The following is a 16,143-nucleotide window of genomic DNA, read 5'->3' as shown; positions in this document are numbered from 1 at the left end:
GTAGGACAGTGGTTCTCGATCCTCCAGTTCGTGTAAAGGTTCCCCTGTCCCTTTAAGGGGTGGGGGAAGCACCCCGTCGCCCCCCCTTAGCAACATGATTGTGGGGATTGTGTCACTAGCCTTGCCCCTCCCCCACAAAAACTGTATCTAGCTACCTGGAGCAAGTTATGAGAAACTAACAGGTTACAAAAATCATTCTGAGCCTCTCATTCACACAATGGATATACCTTAATGTTGTGCAGCTACCTATTAAAAAACAAACAAACCAAGGCCATTAAAGTTTTCTAAAACTTGCCCACTCAGATGGAGAAAGTCCCTGCGGTTGCTTCATTTTTTCCCCTCCCACTTCAACTGTTCTCAAAAGATAGAAACTGGATTTTATGAGTGCTGTATTTACTACTTTAGAAAACCAAAGAGTAGCAGGCTGCTTAATTCTCCTTTCCAGTCACTGAAAACATTCATCAATCAAAATAACATCTGCTTAATCATGTGGAATGTGAACAAGCACAGAATAGAACTACTGAGGTCTTGCTCCTGGATGAATGTCAGACTAGGGAAGGTTCCAGAAACACCAACTGTAACAAAAGCTTGAACAAAAGCTCGAACACAAGCACGAACAGGAAACTTGTAGTCTAGGAATGGAACTCGAATGGAACACATCAAAAACACCACCTACGAACGGACTGCTCTTTGAGGTAAATATTTCTGTATTTATGGTATCAGCCATTTTCTTGACATGCACTGTATCTGGGACATGATACTTCCTTATATTTCATAAGCGTTTTAAATGGTTCATTCACATTTGACAAAGAAAACCTACTCTCCTGAATGATGGGATATAGATACAGAATAACCAGGACCACTGCTTTCTGGATAATCTGTGGGAAGCAGAGGACATGTGTGGTGCATCTGATTCATCTGGGATGGATGGGATATTGACCTGATCTTTGTTGCCTGACTGTTTTCTCAAGGCAGGTTCCTCTATTATCTGGAAAATAGGATAGATGGCTGGATTGCATACAGCCAGTGCACGGCTATGCTTTGTTGGGCCAGCTTCTTTACAATGGGGAAGCAAACAGATTTTGGAGGGGCAAGCATTTGGAATGAATAGAAAACGTCAGGTTTAAGAGTAAAAATAAAATTTCCAGCACTGATGTAGCAGGGCAAGTGCAGTTTGTGCTGAATCTTGCAGGGGAATTTTGCATTCTGCAGATCCCCTTGAGGTAAGGGGACATTTGTCCCCCAACACTGCTAGTCTGAGTGGATCTGATATTTGTGTCACTGGATTTGGCCCAGGAAAGGGGATAGGATACAGCATGCATCAGTGCCACCGATCCTACCCCATCCCAGCTTTGATGCACCTGGCTGAAATATTATTCTAAAATACTGCTTTAAAAACTATTTCACTCAGTTTGAAAAAAAGAAAAAGTTGCAAATTTTGCCATTCGAAAAATTCCTCTGTCACTAGAATTTTTTGGTCATTTAATAATATGCAGTTATGTAATATCAACAGCCCCATCTGCTTGTGATATCACATGGCCCTACCTCCTCAATTTCCTGTCCTAAACCCAGAGCGTGGGACGGCAGTACCAAGCACAGTATTTCACCTCTTGTCCAACCATTTCAATTTCCACTAACCCATTTGTTTCTATCCCCTTCCCTGCAAAACATGGATCCCAGAAGCAAAATTAAGATGTATTAAATAAGTCAATTTGTGCTAATTATTTAATGTGAAGAGGAGCCCCTTCCAATGGTCACCCTGCACCAGAAATGTTGCCTGGCTGGCCAGTGCCAAGGGCTGGGGGACACAATGATCCTGTCATATCACACACACCATTGCACACACATATCACACACACATATCATTGCAACCCTCCCCCCCCACCTCCACAATGGCTCTGATTTCAAGCCAAATTGAGGTGTAGCAGGCAGGAGGGCACCAACTCTTCACTTGCTGCTCGGAAAACTTTGGTGAATGTTGTACAACCTCTCAGTGTATAGAACTTAGCAAACCTCTGGATTGCTATGGGGGGGAGGTTGCCCTATCCCAGCTATGTCACTGTCCTGCGATGCCAGATCATGGGTTCTTGCAGAACAGGGCACTTTCTGACAGCATGAAAGCCAGGCTGCTCTCATGTGCTTCTGGACCACTGCCACAAATGTTTTTGTTTTATTTTATGAGAGTTTTTGCATGTGCATTCAGATAAGATACTTAGAAGGGCATACTCAAGCGCAACTCCAAGAAAACTAGTTTGGGGGAGCAGGGAGTTGACAATAGATCATTATTGAAGCCTTAATGCTCTATGAATGAAAGATGGGGGAGCAAATAGGTTAGCAGGAAAAATTTGGGGGGTAGTGTCTGCTGACCTTTCCTAGTAAATCCCTGACTCTACCCATTGCATTTGCTGGATGTATAGATGGAACCCCTCAAAATGTCCTACTCCATATCAACATTGGTCTCATTGAGACAGAAGAAGAAGGCAGAAGCATAGTAAGCGGGGACAGAGGTGGTGCGCTCCAGGTGATGCGCCCTGGGGGGGTCTATCCTGGGGGTGCTGCATTTGGAAGCAGATGGGCACTCCCACCCTCCCTGAGGCTCCAAATTGCTGGAAATGGCCACCCCGGAAGTGATTTGGCGGTGCATGTGATGACACAATTACATCATTGAGTCACCACTGAATGATTTCCATGTGCCATGTGTTACTTTGTGTAAGTACAGAGGGTATCACATGGGGATTGACACCTGTCCTGGGTGGCACCCACATCTGTGATGCTACTGGGAGAGGGGAAAATACCTACTGCTTACACTAATGTTCTTCAAATTGTATTTCAGAATGACTTCAAGATTCATTGGCAAACAGAAACTGCAACAAATCAGTCAAGCATTACAACATTCATCCTTCTGGGATTTGGGAGTCTCCATGAACTGCAGATTCTCTTCTTTCTATTATTTTTAGCTATCTACATTTTGTCTGTCACTGGAAACCTCCTCATTGTCTTTCTTGTTGTCGTTGACCAGCATCTTCACACCCCCATGTATTTCTTCCTCATGAACTTATCCTGCTTGGAGACCTGCTACACTACAACCATCCTCCCTAGGCTGTTGACCAGTTTCCTAACCGGTGATAGATCCATCTCCATGAAGGGCTGCATCACACAATACTATTTCTTTGGTTTCCTTGCGGCTACTGAATGCTACCTTCTGACAATGATGTCTTATGATCGCTATTTGGCAATATGCAAACCTTTGCACTACACAACCCTTATGAACAGCAGACTCTGCATCCAATTAGCTTTAACATCATGGGTGAGCGGCCTGCTGACCAACACAATAATAACTTCTTTTGTGCTAGAGCTAAGATTCTGTGGGCCCAATGAAATTGATCATTACTTTTGTGACTTGTATCCTGTGACAAATCTCTCTTGTAGCAATACGCAAAATGTAAGGTTTGCAACCTTTGTTTTAGCTTTTCTGGGAACAGGTCCCCCTTTTGTACTAACCTTGGCCTCCTATGTCTGCATTATTGTCACCATCTTGCAAATTAAATCCAGAACTGCACAGCAGAAGGCTTTCTCCACCTGCTCCTCCCACCTCATTGTGGTGACATTATTCTACGTGTCATTAATAATTGTCTATGTAGTCCCCGAAACGGATGCACTGAAGGAGCTGCACAAAACTCTATCTGTGTTCTACACTGTCCTGACTCCCTTGCTCAATCCTCTCATATATAGTTTGAGAAACAAAGAGGTGAAGGAAGCTTTGTTCAGATCAACCAGAAAATTGAGCAACAAAGTTTCATAATGGTGAATGGGTGTATGTTTTTTCCCCTTTTTGTAGAGTTTAGTAGAGTTCTATGGACACTGAAGAAATTATGATGATGATGATTGTTGTTTTTGTACTGTTGTTGTTGTTGTTGATGATGATGATGATGTTGTAATCATCATCATCATCATCATCAGTGGTGTCACAGTCAACCAGATGTTGGGACTGAAGTTTTTGGTTGCTCCTTAGTTCGAACTCTACACAAGAGTTTAAGAACTGGTGAGATATTGCCATATAATGTTCTATGTTCATAGTAGTAGTAGTAGTAGTAGTAGTAGTAGTAGTAGTAGTAGTAGTGGTGGTGGTGGTGGTGGTGGTGAGAGCAGCTGCAGCAGTAATAGCAGTAGTGCATTAGTAGTAGTTGTTATTTATACAAAGGAGTATTAAGGTCCGATCCTGCTGTTCACTGGTTCACCACCACTGCGCAGTGTCATAAGACATGTTTGCAAGCCCTTACCATAGTCCCAGCGTGAACCTGTGCTGAACCAACTCCGACGCTGTGCCCTCATTCAACCACCCGGTGGTTGCCCAGACCACCTGGCAGTGGAGAGGGGAGTGGGGATGTGAGTGGGCATACTTTCCTGGGAGTACACCTCATTGAATACAGTGGAACTTACCTCTGAGGAGACATGCATAACATTGCACTTCAAGAAGAATAACACATTTCTCCCAAGTCAAGCTCAGACTTGTCTACTGACTATTAAATATGGACCTCAGTGTAATTTGTTATGAAATACTATAATTGACTTAGGGCACAATCCTAACCCCTTATGTCAGTGCTTTCCAGCACTGACATAAGGGCAATGCAGCTCTGAGGTAAGGGAACAAACATTCCCTTACTCTGAGGAGGCTTTTGTGAGTAACACCTAACTGCAGGATGCAGCACATGTCCCATTGGCACTGCTATGCCAGTGCTTGAAAGCACTGACATAAGGGGTTAGGACTGCACCCTTATTTGTTTACATTTTAATGAACTCGCTTAGATTTTTACATCCCCAACTTACGGAGAATTCAATTTAAGAGCCCAATTCTATGCATGTCTACTCAGAAGTAAGTTCCATTAGAGTCAATGGGGCTTACTTCCAGGAAAGTGTGGACAGGGTTGGGCTGTGAGTTGCATCCATATGAAAGTTGGCTACGTAATAGAAACCTACAGACAATGAGACTCAAACAAATTAGAACTTAAGGGTTTCACTATGTAGATCTCTAACATTTCTTGACTTTATCCTCTAAAAGCGAAACTTGGAGAAAGAACATGGGAAACAAGGCCTTTTGCACAGCCTAGGTATATTACCTACAAACTGCATGGGTGGGATGGTCATTGAGGGAATTGTCTTATAATAGGAGGTCAAAAAGTGACCATTGGTCCCAGCTAAGCCAATTGAGAGGATGTAGGACAGGGGCGTCACCTCAACCCAGGGGCCACATTCTGTGGCACCTGGCTGAAGGCCAGTGATCTGAAGGCCGTTTGAGGGCTTTCCCCATGCCAACCTTCCTGCCCCTCCAAACACAGCTGGAGCTGTGCTCCGATCGCGTCTGGAGGCTGTTGTGAGGCCTCATAAGGACATAAAATGTCATTCCAGTTTTTTGGAAAAACCGGAAGTGATGTTTTAAGACCTTACAAGGTCTGTTGTCAAGCTCCCTTATTCCCCTCACCTCCAGAGATTTTTCTGAGCCTCCCAGATGCAGCAAGGCTCAAAATAGGCTCACAGCAGAAGACCTTCTCCACCTGCTCTTCCCACTTCATTTTTGTGACAGTGTTCTGTGTCACATTAATTGTTGTTTACTTAGTCCCTGAAACAGACATGCTGAAAGAGCTGCACAAAACTTTATCTGTGTTCTACACTGTCCTAACTCCCTTGCTCAATCCACTCGTATATAGTTTGAGAAACAAAAAGGTGAAGGAAGCTTTTTTCAAATCAGCAAGGAAATTCAGCTACGAAATTTCATAATAGTAAATTGGTGTGTGGGTTTTTTTTTTTTTTTCCTTTATCAAACTCTATAGAATTCTGTGGAAACTGAAATGTTGTTGATGTTCTTGTTGTTCTTATTCAAAGACCAAGAACATCTCCAAGAAGTCAAGCCTGCACTTGTCTACTGATTGTAAAATATAGATTACAGTGTAATTTGTTATGAAATACGTACTACCATGGCCTTTTTTGTTTGCCTTTTAATGAACTTGCTTACCTTTGTATATCCCCGTTTTATGGAGAATCTAATCTTTATCTAAGTCACAATTATATGAATGCTTGTTATATAGTAGAAAACTACGGCCAATGGGATTCATGGGGGTCAATGGTCATTATTTCTGAATCTAGGGCAATTTCTCAACAATAAAAGCTTTATTTAGGTATTGTTTGTGAATCTTCTGTGTGTATACATATCATGAAACAAAGTAATACCATGTCATTTCTATACAACGTCTCTGTAAGGTTTGTTTTGTCAAACAGACTAGATTACTTACAAAGTGCATTGGTGGGATGGTTATTGAGGGAACTGTCCTATAACAGGAGGTCTAAAAGTTGCTGTTGGTCCCAGACAAGCCAGTGGAGAGGACCTAGGACATCTGTAGCTTTTCTGATACTTTCCCATTGTTCAAGCACCTAAAGAGGCCATGAAACATACTTCATTAGTCTCTAAATACGCATATCTAATTTAATGTATCCATGATAGCTGGAACTAAACAAGTGACCTTTGTTTAAAATACATCAGCATTCTTGTTCATTTCAGTCCACTATATCTCCCCATTCTATAGAACAGCATTTCCTAAACTGAGGGTCACAACCCATTGGTGGTTGGGCCTCCGGGAGCTCCCAGAAAGAGTTTGCAGGTGAAACATTGAGCATCAAGTCACAACACACTTGTGGAGGGCAAGGTGGGTCATGGCACTCAAAAAGTTTGAGAACCACTGCTATAGGATATAGAACTTAGACCTGCATTTGTGGTTACACTTGGGGAGTTTCAGAGTTGGGGGAAGGATGGTATGGGGCGGCGTATCAGACCTGGGAGGGGGTGGGATCAGTGGAAGCTCCTCCATCATATACTAACCCTCACGGCACTACCAGTGTCATACCTGGCTTCCTCTTAACAGATGGTGCAAATACAGAAAGCCCCACAGAGGTGGCTAGAACGTTAATTGGGGTAAGGGTAAATATATCCCTTGCAGACCTCCAGCTGCCTCCTAACTTGTGCTGGATACAGCACAGACCACGTGGCCTAGATGTGCCGTGCAGGTTAGGACTGCGCTATCAGTCCCCTCTGTAACTTTTGTTACCACCAAACATTCTATAAAAACCTGACTTGCAGAACATGAGAGGCACTGCCATTTAATGCACCTGGATCAAACTGCAATAGCACAGCATACAATAGAAATGAGTCATAGCAAATCATAGCAAATAACAGAAAATGTGCAAGAGAGCCCAATTAACGTGCTGGGAGAACCCAATTATAATGGGGAGTGGATAAATTGCTTCCTGGAGCCACATCCAGCCTGCGAGCATGTCTGACATCCATGTACTACCCTATGAACTGGGAACCCTGGAGCAAAGACTGTACTGTACCCCTTCATAGCATGCTCTGAAGCCGCACTGGTTGCTGCTACTGCCACTGGTACTGAAGTTTCAGGAATTGGCCTGACCAGGTGGGCCCTCTGAGGGGCAAGGACAGTGGTTGGCCTGGTTGGCTTGCATACATTTATGGTTGCCTTTCTCTTTTACCTTCTTCATGGCCCAAACCTATCCAACCTCCCTCACGCTGATGCAGTGGCACCACCACAGGTTCCACTGCATCCTATGAGGTAGTTAGGATTCTGACACACTCCTCAAGGTAAGGGACATTCATCCCCTTGCCTGGGTTAAGTTCCAGCTGCTCCAATGGGGCAACTTGGACCTGTGCCTGCTAAATAACAGGTGCATATCTGCATTGCCCAGTGTCAGTGGACACAGCCTGGGTAGGGGGAAACGATATGGCATGCACTGGTGCCATATCCTTCCCTGGCCCAAACCACCCAAAACTTTTACAGCATCATGAAACCCCATGATTGAGCATTTCAGTTTTCTGTTCATTTTCCAGCCGTCAGCATAAAATAGACCCAGTGTGAAGCTGGACTACAACTAATTTTGCTAGCAACAGGCTGCCCCTGCTCTCCCTCAGGTCAGCAGCCTACAATGGACCACCTTTATATACAGCTTTTTCCCCATTTACTCTCACGGCAAAAAGGACTGTGAAATATTTTCAGGTTTTTTTTTCCAGACACTTCCTTCTTTCACCTTTGCCTGTTCTTGAAGCCAGACTTGAGACCTTTAATACTTTATTACCAAATTGTACTTCTAAAATTTTATTTCTTTTCTAAGATCCCACATATTGTATCAACAAGGCCCTCAGATAATTGCCTTTTATGACCCTCCTTTTATCCATGTGGGCCCCCAAAGGAGGGTTGTTCACACATTAAGCACCAAAGTGGGCTGGGAGAGGCAATTTGTGGCCCAATTCCTTCCCTGCATTCCCAGAATCCACTGCTCCTGTTAATTTCAAATGGCAGCAGCCAAAGAAGAAGAGAAGTTGCACAGTGCACTCTTCCTAAGTAAATGAAAGGATTATCTCCTGAGCACTCTCCAGGGTGCTTTCCTGCCATGCAACATCTTGCAAAGTGACCACGTAGGAGAGAATGGGAATGTGGTGGTGAAGGATGAGAACTATGAAGAGATGAGTACTGGTGAAAAGTGTGTGCGGAATTTGGTGTGGTGTTGGAGGCACTGGTGCATGCGTTTCAGGTGGTGGATAGGCTTGGGCCACCCCTGCAGTGAGGGTTTAGGCTAGCAGTTCCCAAACTTATTGCAGTCACGGCACCTTGTCACAGCGGGGCCATCGCCCAGCATTCCCGGGTGCTGCCATCTTGAATCAGGCGAGATAGCACAAGATATCATGAGATTCAAGATAGCAGTACCTGGCAGAGCCAGTAAGGCACTGGGGACATCCTGTGAGTTCGCCGTGGTGCCCTCGGGTGCTACATACATAGTTTAGGAACTACAGGTTTAGACAGAAAGAATGTATGTGTTAGTTACCTGTAATTCATTATATGAATTATTTCATATGCAGTATATTATTTAACTATCACATTGACAGCTCAGGACTCTGAATCTTGTAGGAATGCTGAGTTTTCTGGCCCCCTTTCTCAGTGCTTCCTTAACATCTTTGTTTCTTAGGCTGTATATGAGAGGATTGACCAGGGGAGTCAGGATAGTGTACAGGAGGGAAAACACTTTGTTCAGGTCTCTCAGAGTGCTTGTCTTTGGTAAGACATAGACAATAATGAGAGTTCCATAGAAAACAGTCACCACGACAAGGTGAGAAGAGCAAGTAGAGAAAACCTTCAGTCTTCCACAGGTGGACGGGATCTTTAGGATGGTGGTGATGATCCAAACATAGGAGGACAAGGTCAACATAAAAGGGGGAAAGGCACACACTGATGACAGTATGAAAGCCAACATTTCTATCATTTTGGTATCGGTGCAGGACAGGTTTATCACCGGGGCAAAGTCACAAAAGAAGTGATCGATTTCATTAGTGCCGCAGAAGATTAGCTGTGACATGAAAGATGTTGTTATGGTGATCGCTAAGCACCCGCCCACCCAGGAACCAGCAGCTAACTGGGCACACAATCTGTCATTCATGCAAGAAGCGTAGTGCAATGGCTTACATATGGCCAAATAGCGATCAAAGGACATGGCGGCTAGGAGGAAACACTCTGTGGTCACAAGGATGCCAAAGATGTAAAATTGTGCAATGCAACCTATGAATGAAATAGTCCTGTCTCCCATCAAGAGACTGTACAGCATTCTGGGTAGGATTGTTGAGCTGTAGAAGGTCTCCAAGCAAGACAAGTTCCCCAGGAAGTAGTACATGGGCGTGTGAAGGTGTTGATCAGATACAACAAGCAGAATGAGAAGGAGGTTCCCACTGACAGTCACAATGTAAATCACTAAAAACAGCAGCAAAAGAGGGACCTGAGCATCCTGACCAGCCCCTAAACCCAAAAGAATGAATTCAGAGATCATGGTTTGGTTTGCTTCATTCTGTGTTTGCCGGCTGGACATGAAGACAGGATCTAGCACACTGGAAGACGAAAATAAAAGAGGAAAGAATGGACTTTGAAACAAATGGCATAATTCAAAATTCTGGACTTTGTATCTCAGAATGACAACCTTGTAAGCTGAATTAATTTGAATTGACACCCACACTTTGTTGACTAGTGGTATCCATAAAGTCAGTCTGTCCCTTAATCAAGATTCAGCCTTTATTGTTGGATTTTAAATTATTCCATTTAATTTAATTCATATGGTGCAGTGCCACTATTGCCCTCTAGAGGGCAGAGACCCACCACTAAGCAGAACAGCAGTGTTACATAATTGTGCCTGGTCTAATCTGAATGCTTTTGCAATTATCATTTTTGCAAGTGTCACCACTGCCACCAGAGATAGTAGTTCTGCACAGGGGTGGACAGCTTACCTCTTTGTTGAGGTTTCACTCTTCCACAAACCATGCCTCTGTGAAAGGCCAGGCTGGTGCAAAGTCATCTTTTGTCCAATGTTGCACCACTGCCACAGTCATCTCTACTTCAAGTGGGGTCAGACAGACAGGACAGTCCACATTCCCATCATGGCAGTGGGACTGTGGGTCCAGTAGTGGTACTAGTGGAAAACCCTGCTTTACAGCCAGGGTGACCCGATGTCACAGCCGCAAAAGAGGACAAGGCACCCCAAAATGTAGGACATGACAAAATAAAAACTAAAAACATTCGTATATTGATTTTTTTTTATTAATTTAAATAATATAATACATATCAAATTTAAAACTGTATTACATATAATTTATTAATTACAAGAAGGCTCTGCGCTGCCTGCTTACAGGAAAAGATGACTATGTTCTTTTCCAGGATACAAGGCTAAAAAGGAGGACATGTCCTGGAAAAAGAGGGTGTCTGGTCACCCTGTTTTCAGCATGTATGAACATGAGGAAGTGTGCAAGAAGTACAGTCCCCATGAATAATTTTCAGCTTCCAGCATCTCTAGAATCTGGATGCCTTCCTAATCATATTTCATGGACATAGCAATTAAAATTTGTGGGGTGTATGTTTTTTTCCATAATGTGTACTGCATAAAGAAGTCTCTTTTTGAACATTCCAAATGTTCCTGTCCATATTTCTACACTTATACAAAACTGTAAGCTATTCTTTTTTTTTTAAGGAGGTGTACCATATTCCTCAATGCCTTGCCATATCCTGTATACACACAGAAATAAAGCGGAAAGCACGCATCATAACCATTAATCAATTTTGTAGCCCCTCCCTGCCTTTTCTCAGTTTTATCATCATCTCTGACTGGCTTAGTTAAGACATGCAATGCAAATTTCAACATCAGCAATTTTGTGGTGGAGTAAAACTGAAACTTACTTTTCCCCTTCCTCTATATACAGATGGGGGGAAAATTGACTTGGGACCCAGCCCAATGATTGGTTTGTAAAGTTTATTTGTACAGTATTGGAATAATAAGTTCAAAACTCTGTGTCCTTTCTCCTATTTTGTGTAATATGATTACGGGTGAGAGAAAATAGTTTTATTTTTCTGTGGATTTCACTGTTTTCCAAAAAGTCAGAAGTGCAGAAAGCACTATTCAAGATTTACATAATTTATAATTGCTTTAACAGTGTACTATGTGGGTGGTATAGTGTCCCCAGATGCAGCCTGACAGCCCAATCCTATCCACACTTTCCTGGGAGTAAGTCCCATTGAATCTAATGGGAGTAAGTCCCATTGAATCTAATGGGACTTACTTCTGAGTAGACATGCATAGGATTGGGCTGACAGTCATTACCCATGTACCCCCCCCCCGTGTTAAATCAATAACCACCCCCCCAAAAAACAGGGTTTTTTTGTTTCTTTTTTTGTTTTTTCAGATTTTGGGTTTTCTTGTTTTTGTTTTTGTTTTTACAAAAATGAGAAGTGTAGAAAGCTGCGTTATGTGTTTTAATTTCACTATCACCATTTTCTCTCACCTCTAAACATGATACTACATCAGCGGTTCTCAAACTCTCTAGGAGAGTTTGAGCCACAGTAAGTCCTTGAGGGGCTGCAGTGGGGGGCAGCAGAGAGATCACACTCCACCTCTGCAAAAACCGGAAGTGGAGCACAGTTGCTCCACTTTCACTTTTTAAGACCTGGGGAGCCCTGCAGAAGGTTGCACAGGGCTCCCCGCACCCCCAGGAGGCTGCTGCAGGGACTGGTAAATAAATGCCAGTCCCTGCACCCCCTTTAGCGCTGTGATCCTGGGGATTGCGTCACTGCCTACCCCTGCCCATGCCCCTTAAGGGGAACTTGGCCAGGATAAGGGAGAGGGAAGAGTAGTAAGTTGTTTTTTTTAGGATTGAGGCCCTTTCCTTGTGATGTGGCTTGGTGTTTTGGAAGGTGATTGATACCAGCTGAAGCCTTATTTGAGTCATGGGTGGAGATAAGCTTTCAGAAGAAACAGAGAGTTATAAAAGGGAGGGAAGTTATAAAAGTTAGTGTTCTGTTCTTCTGTTTGCCTTTGAATTTTCCTCCTATATTCTGGATGTTTGGAATGGTCAGGGTTGCAGATTTGGCTGATTTTGACCTGGGATTGCAGTATCTGTCAGGAGGGAGTTAGTTTTAAGAAATTCCTTTTACTGCTTCTGTGCCTGTTTTGATGTTCTGTTACTGGAAACCTTTTTCTACTCTGTAGAATTATTTGGAGAATAAATTTTAAAAAAAACTGACTTTGAGTGAAGTATTTTGCTGAGATTCTTAGGGATAAGCTCAGCTTATATAGGTAACCTAGAATATACTTGGTCATAAAGTGCCCAGTCCTATCCAATTTTCCAGTGCCTGTACAGCTGTGCTAGTGGGACATGTGCTGCATCTTGTGGTGGGGAGGCAGTCGCAGAGGCCTCCTCAAGGTAAGGGAACACTTGTTCCCAAATGTTCCAGCTCCAGTGCTGGAAACTTGGATAGGATTGGTTCCAAAGGCCCTTGGGTGTGGCTACTGTTACACTATCCATGATCACTCTCTGAACTTGATAGGAAAGGTAGCTTGTTAATATTTTGGCTCATCATGTGACTGATTTCATCCTAGATTTTCTTTTTGTCAGATGCTCTTATGTGACATGAATTGTCATTAATTTTATGTGTAATAAATAAATCCCTGTTTTGAAAAGTTTTACTTACCTATCAATGAGATCCTGGTAAGCTATGTGGTTCCTCAGGTCATGAATGAGTTTAGGAAATGGAAGGTAGCGGTATATGATACAGAATTTTTTTTTTTTTTAATCTGCATTTCTGGCATCAGAAGATCTGCTACACGTGGTGGTATTAACAGCTGCAGCTAATCAGTCTGAACAATCCCTCTGGTATAATTTGTGTGCAGTAAAATACCTAATGTATATTACAGTAGTTATCCTATTGGTAAATTGGTTAGAACCCTAACTTCTCCCTTGGTTGTTAATTTTTTTTCTATTGTGGAGGCAGACATTGTGTCTCTAGGTATTTGTGCACAGGAGCATGGACCTCTATTTTACCCACCAAAAAATTAATAGTACTTTGGAGCACACTGGAGTAATTTAGTAGGGGGAAAAAATCAGAAGCTTCATTTGAACAAGGGTGATGCACCCAACAAATCAAGGATCCAAATTTGTATCCCCAAGTGTGGTGTCATAGATTGTATTAGACATGGATCCCAAAGATCTGCATTCAAATCCATGCAGAATCATGCGGCTTTCAGAATTAGATTAGGGTAGACGTGCACACTCTCTCAGCTAACCTATCCCAGAAGCAAGGCCGTCTGGCCAGAGCATGCCACCCAGTGCATGGTTTACCTTCTGCAGCTCAGTGACCCAGAAGTTCAAGGGTGAAGTAATGACATCATCACTTCACCCCCAACCTTCCAGGCTCTGACACTGCATTTAATGCAATAGCCAACCTCCCAATCACCCCTTTGCGCCCAGCCACCTCCTGCATCCACCGGTGAACAGTGAAAACATGATTGCTGGTGGGTGCAGGAGGCACCTGGGCCCAAAGATTGCCAAATGACAAGCGACGTGGCCCTGCAGCACCCTTTTCTGGCCAGAACCCAGAATGGCTAACATCAGTCACCCCAATCTTGCTATGCTACTGCCCAGAGGGCTGCAGGGGAAAACAAATGAGATGAAGGGATTTCTATACGTTGCCTAGACATTACAGAATAAAGCAAAATACATTATATTGGAAAGGGGAATTGATTTACCATGACAAAAATAATTTGAAAGCTAAAATAAATACATCATGCAAACAACAAGAATTTAGCTCAGCTTTTTAAAACAAAATGACAGAGAATGAGAGTGAACTTGGCACCTACAAACACAAGCATATTAAATGATGGACCTGCATTCTTTAGAATACACACCATTTAGCTACAATCTTCCTGAAGGCCTCCTTCACCTCTCTGTTTCTCAGGCTATATATCAGGGGATTGAACAAAGGAGTCAGGACTGTGTAGAAGAGAGAGAAGACTTTGTTGAGGTCTCGCAGTGCCTCTGTTTTGGGTAGCATGTAGACAATCATGATTGTGCCATAGAAAATGGACACCACGATGAGGTGAGAGGAGCAGGTTGAGAAGGCCTTTTGCCTGCCAGTGACAGATGGGATTCTCATAATGGTAGATACGATATAAACATAAGTTGCCAGAGTCAACAGGAAAGGAGGCAGGGAGCACACAGCAGCTAGGAAGGTGGTTAAAAGTTTGGTCATGCGCGTGTCACTACAGGACAGCCTTAATATTGGGTTGAAGTCACAAAAGAAATGATTGATTTGATTGGGGCCACAGAACCTCAGTTGGTGCATTAAATATATGGTGATGTTAATAGCCAGGGAGCCACATATCCAAGATCCAGCTATTAACTGGAGACAAACTTTGCTGTTCATGTGTGTTGCGTAGAGCAACGGGTTGCAGATTGCCACATACCGGTCATAAGACATTGCGGCTAGGAGATAGCATTCAGAAGCTGCCAAGAAACCAAAAAAGTAATATTGGATCATGCAACCAGTGGCAGAAATAGGTTTTCGGCCCCCATTGAGAAGATTAGCCAACATCATGGGCAGGATGTTGGAGCTGTAGCAGATCTCCAAGCAGGACAAGTTCCCCAGGAAGAAGTACATGGGGGTGTGAAGGTGGCGATCAATGACAACTAGCACAACAATGAGGATATTTCCAACCATGGTTACCATGTAGATTAGTAAGAAGAGCAGGAAGAGAAGAAGCTGCCAGTCCTCAAGTTCTCCAAAACCCAGCAGGAGGAATTCGGTGAGATCAGTTTGATTGCTGTCAGGTTTTGCTTTTGCCATAGTGCCAACTCAAACCTGTAAAGATCAAACAAACTGTACAGTAGAGAGATGACCATATTAAATATAGTCCTTTTCACTCTCTGGTAAGTACTGTCTGGGTTATAATTGCAGAGCAAATATAATTGCAGAGCAGATATTAACAGGTGAAAGCCTAAACAATAAGCAAAAACACCAAAGGATACAAAACGCGGATAGAGAAAGATGGAATGGAACTTAGTTTTCCAGGGCCACTTTCCATTTTAGAACTGGAAAATATGAGAGAGAGTTCCTTTTTGTTTTGGGAAGGGTAAATTGACATCAATGCACCAAAAAATGCAAGTTTGGCCAAGACCTTTCCATATTACTCCAGTCTTTTGGAGCCCAATCCTATGCATGTCTACTTAGAACTAGGCCCTATTATAGGCAATGGTATTTACTACCAGGTAAGTGTGGATTGGATTGCAGCCTGGAATGACTTGCTGAGGAATGTTCATCAATCAATGATTTGTGATGGATAGAGATCATTTGTATGGGCAAAACAGACGTCACAGATGAAATAGCACCACACAGTTTTCTATTCCAATGAAGGCAGCTCACACATGATGATGATGGACCATCATGTGATGGTATACTAACAACCTAATCCTATCCACACTTCCCTGGGAGTAAGCCCCACTGACTCTGATGGGACATCCTTCTGAGTAGACAGGCATAGTGCTATAAATGCATGGATGATTCCCATTTTTTTATATTATTTTTCATAAATAAAAAAATATTCAATTCAAAAGATAAGCTTATAGTGTGAGAATATAAATTATAAATTCAAGATTGTTTATATGAGAGAAAGAAAAGGCAATCAAATTATTGTATGATCTTCTCTGGATGGATTTCCTGTGATCTCTAGAATCACTAGATTATGCAGGTGGGAGAGTAAAGTGGCAACAGAATTGTG

General features: G+C 42.9%; 3 protein-coding genes across 3 annotated transcripts; 1 reads left to right on the top strand and 2 right to left on the bottom strand.

Moving 5' to 3' along the window:
- The first annotated feature begins 638 nt into the window (after positions 1 to 638).
- LOC136652362 (olfactory receptor 2AP1-like) lies at positions 639 to 3,802 on the top strand. The gene is made up of 2 exons (XM_066629299.1): positions 639 to 695; positions 2,834 to 3,802. Exons 1-2 carry the CDS (start codon positions 639 to 641, stop codon positions 3,800 to 3,802), a joined length of 1,026 nt encoding a protein of 341 aa, XP_066485396.1.
- Positions 3,803 to 8,928: 5,126 nt separating this feature from the next.
- On the bottom strand, positions 8,929 to 9,918 carry LOC136652361 (olfactory receptor 6N1-like). Its single transcript, XM_066629298.1, has one exon. It carries the CDS (start codon positions 9,916 to 9,918, stop codon positions 8,929 to 8,931), a length of 990 nt encoding a protein of 329 aa, XP_066485395.1.
- A 4,343-nt stretch (positions 9,919 to 14,261) lies between these two features.
- LOC136654293 (olfactory receptor 5G9-like) lies at positions 14,262 to 15,212 on the bottom strand. Its single transcript, XM_066631245.1, has one exon. It carries the CDS (start codon positions 15,210 to 15,212, stop codon positions 14,262 to 14,264), a length of 951 nt encoding a protein of 316 aa, XP_066487342.1.
- Between the last annotated feature and the right edge of the window lie 931 nt (positions 15,213 to 16,143).

Source organism: Tiliqua scincoides, chromosome 5 (assembly GCF_035046505.1).
Source record: "Tiliqua scincoides isolate rTilSci1 chromosome 5, rTilSci1.hap2, whole genome shotgun sequence".
Taxonomy (NCBI): Eukaryota; Metazoa; Chordata; class Lepidosauria; order Squamata; family Scincidae; genus Tiliqua; species Tiliqua scincoides.
The sequence above is the reverse complement of the archived record's forward strand: the minus strand, read 5'-3'. Positions and strand labels throughout refer to the sequence as shown.

Bases quoted from the DNA above. Each gene is read 5' to 3' on its own strand.
- LOC136652362 (XM_066629299.1), top strand. From the start codon at position 639: ATGGAACTCGAATGGAACACATCAAAAACACCACCTACGAACGGACTG. The intron at 696-2,833 runs GTAAATATTTCT...ATTGTATTTCAG, and splicing joins CGAACGGACTGCTCTTTGAG to AATGACTTCAAGATTCATTG.
- LOC136652361 (XM_066629298.1), bottom strand. From the start codon at position 9,918: ATGTCCAGCCGGCAAACACAGAATGAAGCAAACCAAACCATGATCTCT.
- LOC136654293 (XM_066631245.1), bottom strand. From the start codon at position 15,212: ATGGCAAAAGCAAAACCTGACAGCAATCAAACTGATCTCACCGAATTC.